The sequence below is a fragment of the Convolutriloba macropyga genome, chromosome 13, assembly GCF_964194025.1.
Source record: "Convolutriloba macropyga chromosome 13, txConMacr16.3, whole genome shotgun sequence".
Lineage (NCBI taxonomy): Eukaryota > Metazoa > Xenacoelomorpha > Acoela > Convolutidae > Convolutriloba > Convolutriloba macropyga.
Window position 1 is genome coordinate 33,039,832 of NC_134480.1, and position 17,315 is coordinate 33,057,146.

At 36.5% G+C, this 17,315-nt stretch overlaps 1 protein-coding gene across 1 annotated transcript; it reads right to left on the reverse strand.

Annotated features, from left to right (window-relative positions):
- Nucleotides 1–1,562: 1,562 nt before the first annotated feature.
- Nucleotides 1,563–12,181, reverse strand: LOC142351603 (rab5 GDP/GTP exchange factor-like). Its single transcript, XM_075403740.1, has 4 exons — nt 11,377–12,181; nt 10,763–11,024; nt 6,077–6,491; nt 1,563–2,302 (listed from the first exon to the last, which is right to left on the reverse strand). Exons 1-4 carry the CDS (start codon nt 11,717–11,719, stop codon nt 1,739–1,741), a joined length of 1,584 nt encoding a protein of 527 aa, XP_075259855.1. The 5' UTR covers nt 11,720–12,181; the 3' UTR covers nt 1,563–1,738.
- Nucleotides 12,182–17,315: the final 5,134 nt, after the last annotated feature.

Consider the following 17,315-nt stretch of genomic DNA (forward strand, 5'->3'; position numbering starts at 1 on the left):
GAGCTTAATTGCTTTAATATGCTCGTGGTCTCTATGTAGTTTTTGAATGATAAATTTTGCATTCCTGGAAAGCAAGACCTTATATCCAGTCTTTCTATTAATAAGGCAGAGCTTTGGATTGAGACACCAACTACACAATCGTTCGAAATTGAACCTTTTTTCCTATCAATTTCATAGTCTATTGGAAAATAATTATGTCGATAGCATTTTAAAGTATCTAGATAAATATTAAAATCCATTTGCACTTGAAATAGAAATCAAATGAAAGCATTAAGTGACAATAATTAGAGTTAGCTTGTGTCTTATCACTAAAACACACATTGTAGAATTGGCAAGCTATTACCAATCTAGAGCTGAACTGAGCATGAAATTAATATCCAACGTGATATACCTTGCCAAATTGACGAAAATATAAGCGTCTCAATTTTTGCTACCTCCATGCAAGTCCTCAAAATCCTACTTCCTCAAGCTCAATCGCCCTAAAATGTTAACTGGTCACTCCTAGGATAATTCCTGACACAATGTGAAAAACAACGGTCTTTTTCCGGCACCCGAAACCGTCCTTTTGGCCTTTAAAGTAAACAAAGAAAAAGATGACACAATTTTTTTATCCTTTGAAAGAAATAACACTTTTTCCAGAGTCAAAACATTTACCAAGGCCTCATTCAGACGTGACGAGTTCAGATAAATTAGCTTTCAATCTCAAAGTATTAGCGGTGAAATTATTTTACAAAGAAAAAAGGTCAGAATGAGTTAAGTTTTCTTTTTCTTTCTGATTTATGTCCCCAAGGAAAGGGTTAAAAATTTATTTAAACAAAACATTGCTCCATCCTAAACGAGAAACAAAGGTACCATAGGTTAAATCGGATGCGTCTCCGTTACTGTGACAGAGCAAAAACCAGCGTGCGTAAATTTGTACACATTTTGCTGAGCATGGAACATGAATTGTGCCATATTCTGAAACTATCAAACCGAGTTAAACACGCAGCTCCGGTCATCTCGAGCAAACATTCACATACGATAAGTTGCATCTTGTGACTGACATTCTGGGACCAAGAAAAATGCTCAGAGAAAATTGCGAATCTGAAAAGCAGTGGTTCGTTAGTGAGATTTTGAGAGACGAAGTTGAAACGTGAGTTAAACTTGCCAAGGTAAAGAGTTTTGGAAAGCAACTGATTAACCGGCCTTTCTGATTAGATTAAATTGCTCTGACTTAGAGGTATCGGGTTTCCTCCAACTGTTGCAAGTTATATATAATTTTTAGTTTTGAATAACAGGATAAAATTTGATTGTGTTCATTAATTCTCTACTTCGTTATTACTTATTCTCGGATAATCCTTAGCTTGAATTCTTTGATTCAAATAACCGATATATAATTGGTTGTTTTAATAGCTATATTTCAGAGAAGTATTACCAGTCCCCAGCTAGAAGCCTTCTAACGATAAAAATATAAAATTCTACAATTTCCGTCATAAGCCCTCAAGTCAAAGAAACAGTATTGATTGATCGTTGAAACCGCAGTTTGCAACAGTAAACTGACTTTGTGGTCGACAAAAAGCGCCTCGATCTAAATGTTAACTGTTCGTGTCTAAACTGCACTAGCTAAACATTCAGACGAATTAACTTAATTGGTTTTAATGGTGTGTTTTATCTATTTCAGCGCTACAGTATTACAATGATACGAAATTCTATCTATCGAGCTGTGTAGAATAGAGTAGAGCATTCAATAATTAAACAATTAGTTCAAAAGGTCTTCGGAGTTTGTGTTGGAAGGCATTGCTGGAAGGGACGCAAAAGGCTGGTGATCATTACTGCCACTCATGGGAACTGACAAGGTATCAAAACCTCCCAGAAACAAATCTTCGCCAAAAAGATCGTTGTTGTTGTTCATATGCGTAGCGGATCTAACGTCTGAAACGCTTAAACTGATGGGAACCAAAGGCGACGCCAGGTTTTGAGAGGAGGGTCCAAAGGGATCCAGAATATCGTCAATGGAAGGCTTGGCAAAGTAATCAAAGTCACCGATCAAACGACTGAGAGTCTCTTTATTCGTGTCACTTGAATCTAATATTGATTTCTTATCAACTGAGTTCAGAACATCGTCGCACGTTTGTTTCATAGTTGTTCTGAATGATGATATGGAGCTGGTAAGTTTCTTCACGTCTTCCATGAGTTGTTCGTTGCGAGTCTGAAGAACGTCTAGCTGAGCCTGTTTGACCTCTAGACTCTGATGCATGTCGTTGAACATGATCTTGCGCGTCACTTCACCACGCATCAACTTTTCGAAATCTTCTTCAGGCACCTGAAATATTATTTACAAGATTTAGTAAAATTACGTTGCAGTTAAGTTGCATTTTGATTTCATTGGTTTTTGTAAGTAAAATGAGTACGTAAAAAACACCCCTTTGTTGGAAGCGGGTGAATTTGATTCCAGCCAGATTTAAACGCTTGAGAATCTTACTTTGTCATTACTTAACATAGATCACTAAAATGATTTAATATGAGAAAATAAAGCCAATTTCGGTATACTTTTTTACCTTTTACAAGTAGACTGCTATCATTGACTTCAGCTGCTTCAAATTCAAACAACAGAAAACAAAACGTAAAGATCAGAAAAAAAACAAAACGGTCAAGAGAAACTTTTGTATCGAAGACACGCTTAGTTTACGATAATTGAACTTCGTTCGAGAGCAATTAAAGTTTTCCCTTTCAACGAAAAAGAAAAACTCGATTTTTTCAAGAACACCTGAACAGATTAATTCGACAAACAATTTGAGTATATCTGCCTAAGTACCCATTTTCGATGATATAGTTCACAACTTCTCAGCTTCTACAAAAAAAAAGAAGTTTCCTTTTCCTCCTTGTAGTTTACGAACATATACAATCGATACTTTCGCACCCTTGTGATATGAACTGTAATAGCAATTTCTACCTCTTATTAATTTGAACAAATTCAATGTTTAAAACTCAGTCGATTCATATAGATTAAGGAAAACAAACATGGAGGGTAGATTGCCGGAAAACATGGAGGGTAGATTGCCGCGGTAGACGTTTGGGGCCTTCCATGAATTGAAACAACTAAAGAGATTAGACAGACAGATCGACCACCAGTCATTTAATAGACCACTAGACTTTTTGCATTAGATTCGGACTGTCATTCTTATGAGACACATAAGCTCTATAAGGAGAAAGCCCTAATAGGGCTTTTCAAAATTAGGATTTCTTCCGTTTGTGCCCCCTCAGCTTAGTGGGCGCATATTCAGATGCACGTGCAATATTTTTTACATAATGACTTACTATGTAATGGCACGTGCTCTGTAACTGGGGGGCGCATAACGTACTGGGGGCACAAACGGAGAAGATCCCAAAATTAATATTCAAAATCAAAAACTCAAGACTCTAATAATCAAGAATTAGGGCATATATGTTTGGCACTACTTAGATGAACACTATTGACCTTTAACAAGTAAATGTTCAAAAAACTTAAAGTTCCATAAGTGAGTTCAGAAGTCATTTTTTTGAGTGAGGTAAGTCATTGAAAAAGTCAATTCCAAGAAGTCAGGGTAAGACGAAACAAAAATCTGTTAGACGAAGTAAAAAACATAGCAGGACAAGTCCTGAAATACAATTCAAAGAATTGAATGAAAAACTCAGACGTACTCTAACTGACCAGCAGATCAACCGAACATTTCCACCCAGAACACAAACAAAATCATCTCAAAAAATTGAGAAATTAAAAGAATCAAAACTAAACAAAATATACTCATTGCTAAAACTGGAAGCTTTCAAACCTATGCCAAAATTTTCTCCCTTTAAAAAAACCTATTTCAAAAATATGTTCAAAATCAATTTTTGTTTCTGAAATCGGTCCAGTATTATATCTGCAAGACCTGAAAAGTATTCATTGGCCCTTGAAGATCGATGATTAACTCAAAATGACCAAAAAATTTAAAGAAATCAATTGCAAATTATCAGAAAATGTTGCTGAAAATTGTGATATAAATATCTTCATAATCATTTCTAAGTCTCTAGAGGCTATCCAGTAACCCACTTCCAAGCTTTAAAAAACTCATTGGCTCATAGATCGATAGGCAATAATTTTTAGAAAAAATTTCAAACTTCAAAAAATAGAAATTCGTTCTATAAAAATGTCGAAAGCCATTCAATTGCCCCCTAGCATTTAACAATTATAAAATAACATACTATCAAACACTGGATGTGCTTACCTGTCTACTGAGACACGAAAAAATAAATAAAATACAAATGTTTTGAATAAACTTGAAAAAAATTGCAAATTTTATCAAAAAACTTCCAAAAGTCGAAAGGTTAAATTGTTGAAAACAAATCCATTGAACCAAAAAACCATGCAGTAACTTTTTATCAGAACGTGGAATAGGCTTTCTCGCACATGAGAATGGACGAATATCAAAAACTGACAAAAACTTTAGGAAACCTTAAAAAAATTGCACATTTTATCAAAAAAATGCTAAAATTCGAGACATTAAAATGTTAAAAACAATTCTATTGTTACTAGAAACTATGAAGTGCCCTATTAACAAATCTCAAAGGAAATTGCCTGGTCCTTGAAGCTGGAAAAACTGAAAAACTGACAAAAATTTTCAAAACCTGAAAAAAATGCGAATTTTGTAAAATGCGAAATTTGTGATATTCAAAAGTTGACACCTATTCCATGGCAACCAAAAAAACTTTCAGTAACTTATTATCCAACCGCTAATGAGGTTTTCTGGCCCCTGGGACTCAAGCAACTTGAACAATGACACAATGTCAAAAAAAATATGAAAAAATTGCAAGCTTTGTCAAAAAAATGCTAAAATTCATGATGGCAAAAAGTTGAAAACCATACCATTACCACTAAAAACTATGCAGTAATTTATCATAAAACCCTTTATCAGACTCTAGAGGAGGTTTCTGGGCACCTAGAGCTAAAAGAACTCAAATAATGACAAAATTCTTCAAAAAACCTGAAAAAAATTGCAAAAATTAGTATCCTTTCGCGAGTTTGTGTTTGTAGTACCAAAACTTATAGCTCATAAAATGGTCATAACAAGCAATTTTGTATCGCAAACGACCTTAATCAACTTTTAAAAACTTCAACCTAAAACTAATCAAACAAAGAAACTCAAAAAAAACTCACAAAAACATGAAAAATTGCACCATTTTGAGCACAAAAACTCCTAAAAATGACCTTTTAACCTTAAATTAAGGCAATCCCAGCAGCTGCACCACTATTAGCACTTGACGGACAACTAAAGCCCACTTTGGGCCTCTAATGAAACTTAATGCCCGCTGGGCTTTACCTGTTTATTCCGTTTTGAACGATCAAAGTCATTGAAAAATGTGTGAACACATCTTAAAAAAAACACAGCGCACCAATACAATTCAAATTCTTTGAATTGTAAAAAACATAGCAGGACAAGTCCTGACGTACAATTCAAAGAATTTTCATTGACTAAAAAAACTAGACCTAATACGGACTATGAATGGATTGGAAAAACCATTTAGAAGCCATCTTTGAATTGTAAAAATTTAGGAGCGCTATAATAGCCGCCTGGAATTGAGGACGCGGCTATTAAAAAAAAATTAGGAGCGCTATAATCGCCGCCTGGAACTGAGGACGCGGCTATTAAAAATTCAACCAAGGCTGTTTAACATCTAATTTTCCAGACTAATTGCGATGCAAAGTTAATGGCAGTTAGAGCAAACAAGGCTTTAAAAAATCAGGAACTAAAGGCAGCCCAACTTTGCTAAAACTGTGATATAGATGAGGAATACAGACTGATGGCATGGAATAGATTGTGATAGCATAGACGCCACTTTTATAACACCCTAAGACCACAAAATACTCGGCTAGAACATTATGTATATTTGACCTTTGGTTCTCAAAATCAGCTTGAACATAAATTCTAGCCGCGTCAAGTCAGGGCACTAATTCCCTCAGAAGGCTAATATTTGCTAACATGTACTTTGTGACATTGTCACTCGAAGCTTTCTGCATCCATTTGAGCTTGAGCTTGGACTTACTAAGTTTGACGATGACGAAGCAGCAGCAGCTAACCTTTAATGAGACAGAGTTCATCTCTTTTGAGATATAATGCAAGGCAACTTGGAACGTGTTGAAATTGTAGGCAGACTGTCCTTGTGTTACGTTTTGGGGGTGGGCCAGACTGTCAATAAAGGCAGCGTTGCTTTCTAACTGAGGAGGTTTACTTGTCAACATGATCCACACAAACGAAGGAAGAAAATCGTCCGCCGATACGGGTCGCGTTAAAGCTTTCTGAAGAGCTACGTTTAATTCTGAACATGCCTCGTCTATTGACATCAGTTTTTCTCTTGGGGTTTTCTTTGAGTGTATGAGCATCAATGATGCCATAGCCTTGTCCAGGGGTGTTCCCACCCCCTCCGCATCCCGTGCTATTGTTTGAGGCGTGAGAGGGCTTTCAAGTTGTTCAGCCGTGACCCAATACAGGTTTCTGGAATATAAAATTTAAATAGGTTGATATATTTCCAACCTTTCAGCTCACTGGCCTTCAATTGGTTAACCTGAACTAACTTAATGAGTATTTTGATTTTTCTGTCGAAGTAAACTGTCTTCAGTTGGATCTTCACTTTAGTATAACTACTGACTTAAAAACTGAAAAAGCTCTTCGAGTACATATAAAACCTAAACCGACTAACGCCGGAAAAATTGCTCTCGAATGACAGGCGGCTCAACTTAATTCAGGGGCTGTAGCCAAGATAAATTTTTCTGTCTCAATGCGAAAACATCAGCCGAAAGTGGAATTCTAACCCCGACCACCTGAGTCCGCTTCCGTCACCTCGACGGAGGTATGAACCACTCAGCTATCAGGGCCTTGTCATCGTCTCGCGGACAATCGGTGGCTCTTCTGCCCCCCCCCCCTGCGGGGGCACAAAAGGAAAAGATCCCAAACGGTTTTGTTTGAAAAAAAAAACTTTATTTCGGAAGTGAGCTCAATTGAAATCCCTCAAAAATCAAGAAGTGCGTGAAAAAGTCATTTGAGAAGATTAATCTCAAAGCGCAAAACGGTTAAGCGAAAAAATTGCATTAAAAACCTAGCCAGTAGAATACCGGAAACGAATCGAAGCGTCGTACATTATAAACTCTAACCAAACCTTTCCAAAATCAGAACATCGAAGAAGACACAAAAAAAAACAAAAAAGTGCCCAACACAAAAAAGTAGCCCTAAGTAACCCAAAACAAAAAAGTAGCCCTACCTAAAAGGTATTTTATAAAATGCAGACACAATTTTGCAGTTGGTTGTGGGTAGGTGCAGGGGTAGGTGGGTGAGGGGTATGCGGGGGGAGTAGTTGAGGGGAGGGGGAGGATAGGTTGAGCCCAACACAAAAAAGTAGCCCTAAGAAACCCAAAACAAAAATGCAGCCCTACCTAAAAAAGTATTTTATAAAATGGAGACACAATTTTTCAGTTGAGGTTAGGTGCTGGGGGGTAGGTGGGGAAGGGGTATAGTTGGAGGGGGTAAGTAGGTGGCGGAATTTTGTTTTCGAACGTTTTCAACGTTCGAAAACAGAAGTCAAACGATCAAAACCAGAGGTAAATGTTCGCGACACGGAAGAAGCCAAAATTCAGGTCATGAACAAACTTGCTCTAGCTCAACAAAACCTGTAGAATACCAATACTCGTCTTCGAACTGCAATATTTGCTTTTTATTCGAGAGCAATTGAAAAATCATAGGACAGGTCAAATAAAAATCTTACGTAAGAGGTGACAAAAATACCCCAAAGACAGGCAAAAACTTAAGATCTCTAAAGTTTATGCTCAACGTTTAAAAAACAGAAGGATACTGCTCAAAATTGAAAACAAAATAAAGGTATTAATGGGGTCGATATATATCTTCCGCTGAGAGATAAAAAAAAGGTAGCATTAGAAACTTCTTGAAAAAATTAATGAACTGTCGAGATGGTTTCAAAACTTATATTCGCGAAAAAACCCTGTGAACATCTTAATTTTTTCTATTGCACTCGTGTTCTTCCTTTTCAAATGATTCTTAAAATACATTTTTAATTCTTAAGAATTGCAAAATTTGGCTTAAATATGGCTCAGTCAGAAAAATCGGATCCAGCTAATTTCATTGAAGAAAAGCTTTTAGAACGTTTTCAAGAAAGTTTTTAAGCTGTTGCAACTTTCTGATGTTGTGCTCATGAGAATTTGAATAAACTTAGACTGTTTTCAATTTTATAAAAGATTTAGTGCAAAACCTTTCAATTCATAGAAAATTTAAAAACTTTTTTAAATGATTTTTGACTGTTTTCAACTTACTCTTGGAAGCACGATTTTTCAAATATCAGATAACAGCGTTTTTCAGGAAATAAATTACAATTGACTGATATTTGACGAAAACAGTTTTTCGACTGAACCATTGCCTTTAGAACGACCTCAAATTTATTTCTCTAGTTATCTTCGATTAAATTGCTCTAAACCCCTTCTTTCTCTAAGAACAATCTATTTCTTTCGGTTTCAAGTTTTTAGGTAAACAAAATCGTTCTCGGTAAGCTGTAACTCTATATCTCCGCAAAAATAGAAAACTTCTGTTGAAAAAATTGTTGGGGAAAATTTCCTTTGTTAGCCAGAAAAAGCTTTTCGTACTGCTATAAAAAATTCTTTTTTGTATTTTATATATTTGAGACACTCAAATGGGAAAATGGGAGTGTAGAAGGATGCTATTAAGGTTGATGGTTAAAGCAGCAGTCAAAAACAAATTTTTCGCAGCCGTAAGTTGCAAAAAAGTCTTCTTTTATTTCTGTAAACTATTCTTTTTGAACCCAAAAAAGATGAACACATTGAGGAAATGTTCCACAGCAGAAGGTTTTTTGCTCAAAAATTCTACCAAAAAGGGTGCGATTTTTGGTGAAAAATGGTAGACACGACCGAGCAACGTCGGGCCAATTGCTCTCTCGGTCAAGCGGTTGGCTTCGGTAGTGTGGGTGGGGCGGGGGGTTCAAGCGAGGGGTAGGATTGCGAAGGTTAGATGAGATGGGGTTCAAATTGACAGTTGGATAAGGATGGACAAAAGAAGTGTTGGGGGTAATAGGAGATACGGAGGGTGACTGGAGGGCTCAAACTTTTAAGATTAAGAACCGCCCTTCACACCGTGAAATTGTCTCCTCGAAATAGTTTTGGTGAATTGCATTCTCAGCGTATAGTAAAGCTTAGGGCTCCAACATCAGTTAAAGCCCCCCAGCGCTACCTGCTTATCCCGCTTTGAGGACGAAAAGTCAGACAAAAAATCGGTCAAGCAAAAAATCGCATAAAAACATACTCGATAGAATATCAGAAACGACTCGAAGAGTAGTGCAATCAAAACTTTCAATTAATCCTACATACTTCATAAAAATCACAATACAAACATTGCAAAATATAGTTCGAAACAACCAATTTTTAAGTAGGAATGAGGGTCGGTGGGGGCGTACTTAGGTAGGGGGAGCAGGTAGGTGTGTGGGGGAGGGTATATGGGGGGATAACTACCGGGGGTAGGATGGGGAACTCTCGAAGTAACCTTTTCACCTTGAATATAACCAGCAGTTCCAGATTACTATATATTACAATATAAGCTACAGTAAAAGTCCAATGTCCGAAAACAGAAGTCAATGCTCAAAAACAAAAGTTCAAGTCATGAACAAACTTGCGTCCGCTAAAAAACAAACCTGTAGAATCTCAATACTCCTCTTCGAATCGCAAAAAGATCACAGGACTAATATAATTGCTACAAACTTCGTTTGAGAGAAATTAAACATTGATCAAAACAGACACCAATTGCTTTCAACCGATTTCGACAGCTAAATGATTTAATTGGACACTATTTTCATATTTGTGAGGTTCCTTTTTATTTTGACTTTTGGCAGAAAACTCAGTCATCAGCAGGCACAATTAGTCTTTCGAAATGGCTAGATGTTCAGATTTCAAAGTTGTTGTACTTGTTCAAAACATGTTCCTTCACACCATGACTTTATGTCTCCAAAAGTTTTGGTGAATAGCATACGTAGAGTCTAGTACGCTGAAAAGCTTTTAGTGTTCTGTTTTTGGTGACCAAAAACCAAGAGTCGGATGAAAAATTGATCATGCAAAAAAGCATAAAAAAGACCACAGGACTAATATAATTGCTAAAAACTTTGTTGAGAGCAATTAAAAACATAGCCAGAAGACTATGGAAACGAGCCCTCAAGCAAACTTAAATCTTAAGTCAATAAGAAACCATAAAAACTTGACTCATTTTATTGCCTAAGAAAAAATTGAACCACAAAAAGGAATTGGGGAAAAACAATAGGGCCGAAAAACAAGATATAATATAAATAGTCCGTAGACCTTCAAAATTAGATCCTATCCGTACTAATGTTTTAACTATTGGGTTAGATAAGTTTATTAGGGGAGTAGTGTTTACATGAAGCAAAACTGGGCAAATATTTTTCGACCTGCCCTCTTCACCTTGAATAGTGCTACATTGTGTCCTCAATTAAACTTAGTGACTGTCAAAGTTTTTTGAATAAATCATTACTCATCATTGAAACATTTGTCAACAGCTGTAGAATACCAATACTCCTCTTTAAGACGCACGACTGCAATAATTGTTTTAAAATTCTTTCGAGAGCAATTAATAATGTCCGCTCTCACCGCAATTTCTAAACAACAGCTAAGATTGGAGCTGATAATAGTCACAAAAAAAGATATGATTCCAAAAAACTCGTTAAAAAATACAGTTATACTTACGACATTCGCTTCTGGATAAATTTATCGGCTTCTTCCAATTGTGGAAACTTGGAGAAAAAGTATCCATGCAACCGTGTTGCTAGGTAATCCTCAAATGACTGGATGACTTCTTGTTGGTCCGATTCTTCTGCCTGACTGTTGGTTAACAGATTGTCCAGGTTCCTGTAGAACATCTGGACAGTTTTCTGCAAGTCTTCTAATGTAAACTGTGACTTGTGACATTGTTCTATCAGCTGGTCGCATTCTTTGTACAATTTTGCACCTGAAACCAGAACTGTAACACGAAGTTTCATTCAACCATACAACACTTGGATTAGTTATTTCCCGCGCCAAAGCTCTATTATTCTGAATTGAAAATTAAGGGTTACTGTGTGGCACTTTACTTTGTGTTGAAACAGCGAATGTACGCACACGCTTTATGTGCACTAGGTGGGAAGGGGGAGGAGGGGTATATATAGATCCAATCTTTCTACAATTAGTCGCGAAATTGGCATTAGTAAATGAAGATGACACTTAGCAATTGCTGGCATCAAGTAACGGTCCTATCAGCGTTTCATCTGTCTAAGATCAAAGCAATTGCTCACAACCCAATACTGTTGATAAAGTTTACAAACCTTGGTTTCCAAACTTGAGAGATCGCAACCTGAGTTTTAATTGCTCTGCTTGTGTTTGGGCTATCTCCTTGATTTTATGCGCAGGTTGTTGTATCTTTTCACCCACATCGCGTATCAATTCAGGTGGTTTCTTAAGAGCACCAATAGCTGTATTTCCTGATCGTGTCATTTCTCGCGAATTAACTGATGAGTTTGAATTGCCTATGGTGGCGGTTACGTAAATCTTGTAGCATTTCGAGCAATATCCACTCCAGACCACACTACCATAGAATTCGCAAACAGAACCGTTGACCTCATTACTCCTGCATTTCAAACCAGCTGGAGGTTCTATTTTAGTAGCCATGAGTTGGTGTGATGAAACGAAACTCAACGTGCAGATACCAGTCGTTATCTTCAATGACAAGACCTTTCGTCAACTTTAATTAGTCAACACCACAGGATCATTTAGTATTTGCTGACTCGAATCAAGACAATTATTTATATATAATGGCGTGATGTTCGAAAATGCGCCTCATTTGAGTCTGGAACCTTTTAGATGCTTACTATTCAAAGGAGTTGAAACCAAACCGACGCACGTCGGACGCATGGCTTTGAAGCAACTAGCCGAATGAATTGCGCATCTCCTGGGATTTCCGATCACTAAAGTGCTCCAGTGGTAGAGATGAAAAAGACTTCAGTTCATTAACGTTCACTCAAATAGTTTCTATAGAGTAATGGCCCTATGTTTGGCAAACTTTTAATTTGATTTCAGGACCCAGTATTTTATTGCCAACTGATCCAAAATTACTAAAACATAACCCACTAACGTCGGGCGAATTGCTCTCAAACGACCGGCGAGCGGATGGCTTCGATACTAGCCAGCAGGGGCTAAGGGATGCTAGCATTATGGCTGAGGGGGTGACCGAGGGGGTCAAACTTTCAAGACTAAGAACCTCCCCCTCACACCCTGAAATTGTTTCAATTAATCGCATACCTAGAGACTAGAAAGGCTCTAAGAGCGCACTCCGAGCGCAGCAAAATTATGACTCTATAGCACGAGAACAAACAATACAAAAAAATAAGAAACCAAAAAAATCTTTGGAATTCAAAGCCACTAACATGCTCACAATCTCTTCGCATTGCACGCGCTTAGAAAACGTACAGCAAACTTTCAAAGCCAATAGTAGTTATAGTTTAAGATTTAGCACTTAAGTGCATGTGTACTTGCCCCACTTCAATTTTTAATTTGGATACTGGGTTAAAGTTCTTGCACAGGCGAAGAATTCCCCAGCTGCATGTGTTGTAGAAGAAACTAATTTGTCAAATTAAAATTAATTCTGGCATTTGAAACAAACTTTACGTTCATCATCACGTTAAAACTAACTCACAAATTGTTTAAGTATAAAATTAATACGTATTTATATTCGCCTGCGACAATTTAAACAATTCTAGGAACTATCTTAAAAACTTTAATCGAAAATTTTTCATTCATAAAATATTTGGCCAATTTACAACGTATATTTACATCTGTTATCAATTTCTTCAAAACTTTCCTATTCCGGATTTTCCGATTTTGACCATGTTTTTATGTTTTTGTATGCTTAGGTTAATTCCGAATTTGCCCAAACCTCATGTATCCCTCTTGTGAGGTCTGGTTCACTATTTTTGAAGACTATTCATCTGGATACTGATTTTTGGTCCAGCATGTCTTGCTCTATTCAAGCGCCTGATCGAAGGCCAACCAATTAGATGTTGGTTGGCCTTCGACATATTGGCCTTCATCAAAACCGATGAAAACTTTGGTCATGAAGCTCGTTTCTGAGGAATCAATCTTTCCAATCTTTTAGATCCACCTCAACGAAAATAACAAGAAAGAGAACTGAATGAAAATAGTTCCACAGCAAATATGACGAAGGCCATACATTCGCCTGGGACTACAATTTACACAACTCTAGGAACAATCTTAACATTAATCGAAAAGTTTCCCTTCATAAAATATTTGGCCAATTTACAACGTGTATTTACATCTGTAATCAATTTCTTCAAAAACAAGCCTATTCCAGACTTTGACCATGTTTTTTATTTCAAGGTTAATTCCGAATTTGCCCAAACCTCAAGTATCCCTCTTGTGAGGTCTTGTTCACTATTTTCGACTATTCATCTGTATAGTGATTTTTGGTCCAGCATGTCTTGTTCTTTTCAATCGCCTGATCGAAGGCCAACCAATTAGATGTTGGTTGGCCTTCGTCATATTTGCTGTGGAAGTATTATCAATCAGTTCTCTTTCTCGTTATTTTCGTTGAGGTTCATCTAAAAGATTGGAAAGATTGATTTCTCAGAAGCGAGCTTCGCGACCAACGTTTTCATTGGTTTTGGTTCATATTGTCTGGAAACCCGGATTTCAGCGTTTTGCCTTTGCCAGATTGCAGTACAAAATAAAAAGAACGAAGCAATGTCTTTAATTTGATCAGTCTCCTCCTGTAATGAACTTCGGGTACCTCTGCTTATCTTTGTTTTTTCTTTTTTCGTATTTTCTCAATGTCCTGCTGGTATCTTTTGGTCGCTCACTAAGCTAGGCAGCCGACTTTGTTGCTGTCTTGTAATGCACATTGCCATTGAGAAACAAGAGAGACCATACGTCTTGAGATTTTCGTCTTTGTGTATTTTCGTTGCCTATCAGGTTCTTACAGTCCTTTATTTCTAGATTTCTCTTTGATGTGGCAGATGATTGTACAAGAGTCGAAATTTTCTTCAAGCTCAGAAGTTGGCATTTGCTTTTATTAAAACGCACGCCATTTGTGTCATAACAATTAGTTATTGCGACTATATTGAAATCAATTGAGACGTAACTAACAGAAAAAAAAGTAGTAATGAGCTGAAAAAAGTTAAATGTCGAAGTGAAATTGTTGAATTACTTGAACGCTTTCGCAATAAATTGCATCGTCTGGAGTAAAAAAAAATATGTTATGTTACAATTTAAAAAATATGCATATATACAGTAACGTGTCTTGATTCTAAAAGTCCAATAGGCTTTAACATTAAAAACTAAAATTTTATGAGGAATGCAAATGTGATAAAAAGAATCCTCACTTTGCGCACATGCTGAATTGATAAATTTTCTGGTAGAACACGCTTTCTGCGCGTAAAATGTAAATATTCCCAATTCTCATAACCGTCACGTGTATTCAATTGTGGCTTCCGTCTACTAAAGTGTAGAGCTTCTATGTTGATGGGTTTTAAGGTAATTTGTCGCTGATCTGTCATCTCATTATTAAACGTAGTTAGTGACGCACAACATTCCATATGTTGGAACACCATTGAATCAACTTTTTGACAATCAAAAGGTCTTGTGGTAAATTTTAACAAATTTGGCAACCACAGAATGGATTGAATCCAAAACAGCTCAGTTCATAGACCACATGAGATTTCAGATTAATATCATAACAAAATTTCATTGAAATTAAGCAGGTTCGCAGTTTCAGCGTGTTGAAGATGGTTGTCATTGTGCACGTTTACACCAATATACTCTGCAATTGCAGGCTGATGTTACCTTGGTACTGCAAAAAAATATTTCAACAACTCTCAATTTGGTTTCTGTCCCCTCTGTCGTATTTTCTGGCAAACACTCTTCAGTTGAGACCTACTTAGAGTTTTCTCTAAAGCATCATTGATGATTTTAGACGTTCATCCCTCTTAATTTTGATCTTTTTAACCAAATAACTTCATTTTGCTTCAGAGCATTGTCAATATTCTGCCATGTGGTAGTGCTTTCAAAAAATGTAATGAACAGTTATTACAGCCTTTTTCTTAATGTTGGGTTGGTGCCCAACTACTACGGAAATTCAAGACAGCACCGTATCGAAGATTGTCTTGTACCAATCACAATTAATGTATTTACAGCTCCTTACATTGATTTTATGTCTAAAAAGATTTTATGTCATTACCATTTTTGGACCTCTCCAATGAACAATACAATTTCTTGTGAAGGTTGTCTACTTGTCTGAGCAAACTATCCGGTTCCCCGTTTACAGCAAAAATTAAGTCGTCTACATTTTTTTCGAATATATGTCCCTCAATTTCCGGTACGCCATCTTTTTTGTTGATTTTCTGGCAATTAGATCTATACCACACAACGTCCTTAATTTTGGCTTAAATTTGATTATGAATCTTTTTACATTTCGCATAAAAGAATTCCCACTTATTTCACATTTAACTTCTTTCGCTCTACATGCAACTCTACTGTTTCATTCAAGGCACCTCAAAATATTTATCAAGGGAGCCTATTGACCATCGCTTTCGTTGACTTGATCTTATGTTCAAATGATTCAACCAAATAAGTGTCAGAGTTACTGCAAGTGATGCTTCCATTTCAGCCATCCAACTGACAGAAGCACTTGTATTTGCATTGAAAACAGGCATTTGTCACAGCTAGCGTCAAGAAAGATTTTAAAATTGATGTTTTTTGTCTCTGCGGCGTGGTCTCTAGAATACAGGTTCCTCGAAGCTATTTCAATTATTTTATTGACTGAGAAGTTCGTATATAAGCATTTCAAGTCCTGAAAGTAATGCTCTTATCAGGATTTATTCCTAATTTGATTGATTCAAATATTCTTTGTGCATTGAGCGTTGTTGTCTTGTTTTTAGCACTCGGTACATTATCAAGGAGAGGTGTGAGAATTTTTTCAAGTTTTACTGACTATTTACCAGTATAGACAATACTGGGCGTAAAAAACACTCCACTCTTGTGAATTTTTGTGAGACCATTAAGTCTTGCAAGTAATGCTCCTGTTGAACTGATCTTTTGATTTTTTTGCTTAATAAAGAACTCTTTCTCATATCAAGCAACGCACTGTTGATGTCAATTTCAATCTTCAATGCAAACTTAATTGCAAGCTTGCAATTTTTGAAACTGGGAGCCATCAAGAACTGCAGCCAGTTCTTGGATATACGAATGGCTCTTCATCACAAAATACCACGTGCCTTTGTCAAAACGTAGAGCTACGATGTCGTTATCTTTCCAAAATTTTAACAAGCTCAAAACATTTGAGTCGTCAGGTCTTCCTGTGACATTTTTAGCGTACCATTTTGCACAGGCATCAATTTCAAACATTTTTCCACTGCTTTCCCAGGGCGTGCGAATAAATGTGTCTAGCTCTTCCAAAAAGCGCGTTACAATAAATTTATCTGGGATTGGATGTTTTGGGTCAGAAGATAGAATTTTCAACAAAACATGGTAAATTAATGCCGTCAGGTACTCCGATGGAATCAAAATTTTGTTGCTTTAAAGGTTTAAAGGATTTTTTCAACTCGGCTCACTACTGCTCTTGTCGGCTCCAGTGTCTAGTTTTGCCTTGTTTTCTCTTTCTCTTTTAAGTTCTGATTTAAAAAGACTTGTTAAAATTACGTACGGTTTGCTCAAAGAAAATCTCATTTTTGGAACACGATTTTCAGGAGGTCTAGTATAGTATCATTTTCAACGTATTTTTAATAAAAAAATACAGCTTCCGTTTTCCCGTCTTTCTCAATTTTTACTTATGATCCAGCAATATATACCATTTTTCAGTTTCTCATAAAACACGCTTCCACTAACACAGTGATAAGAGTGGGGCTTACCTATCTTCGTTTGCGTTTTCCGCTCTTCAATAAATCAGGTAATTTGCTTCGGTGCCGCCAAATGATATCCAACTTCTTCAATTCTAGTGCAGCTTCCTGATAAAGATCGCCGCATTGATTCAAACACCAATGATCACGTTGTTTTTGTCTACGGGTTGGTTGCTCTAAAAACTTCTGAATATTATTGACAACATTAATATAACTCTGCTGTTGGGTAAAATTTTCACTATTGACCTGTTTGTATAGCTAAAATAGTTAAAACTAGATGAAAATTTTTTGAATTACCCAAACGCAATAACTTGCATCCTAAGGAAATAAAAACTTCTAAGTTAAATGATTGCAAATAT

Bases quoted from the DNA above. Each gene is read 5' to 3' on its own strand.
- LOC142351603 (XM_075403740.1), bottom strand. From the start codon at position 11,719: ATGGCTACTAAAATAGAACCTCCAGCTGGTTTGAAATGCAGGAGTAAT. The intron at 11,025-11,376 runs GTTTGTAAACTT...TTCTGGTTTCAG, and splicing joins TCTCAAGTTTGGAAACCAAG to GTGCAAAATTGTACAAAGAA. The intron at 2,303-6,076 runs GTTAGCTGCTGC...ATAATATTTCAG, and splicing joins TGAACTCTGTCTCATTAAAG to GTGCCTGAAGAAGATTTCGA.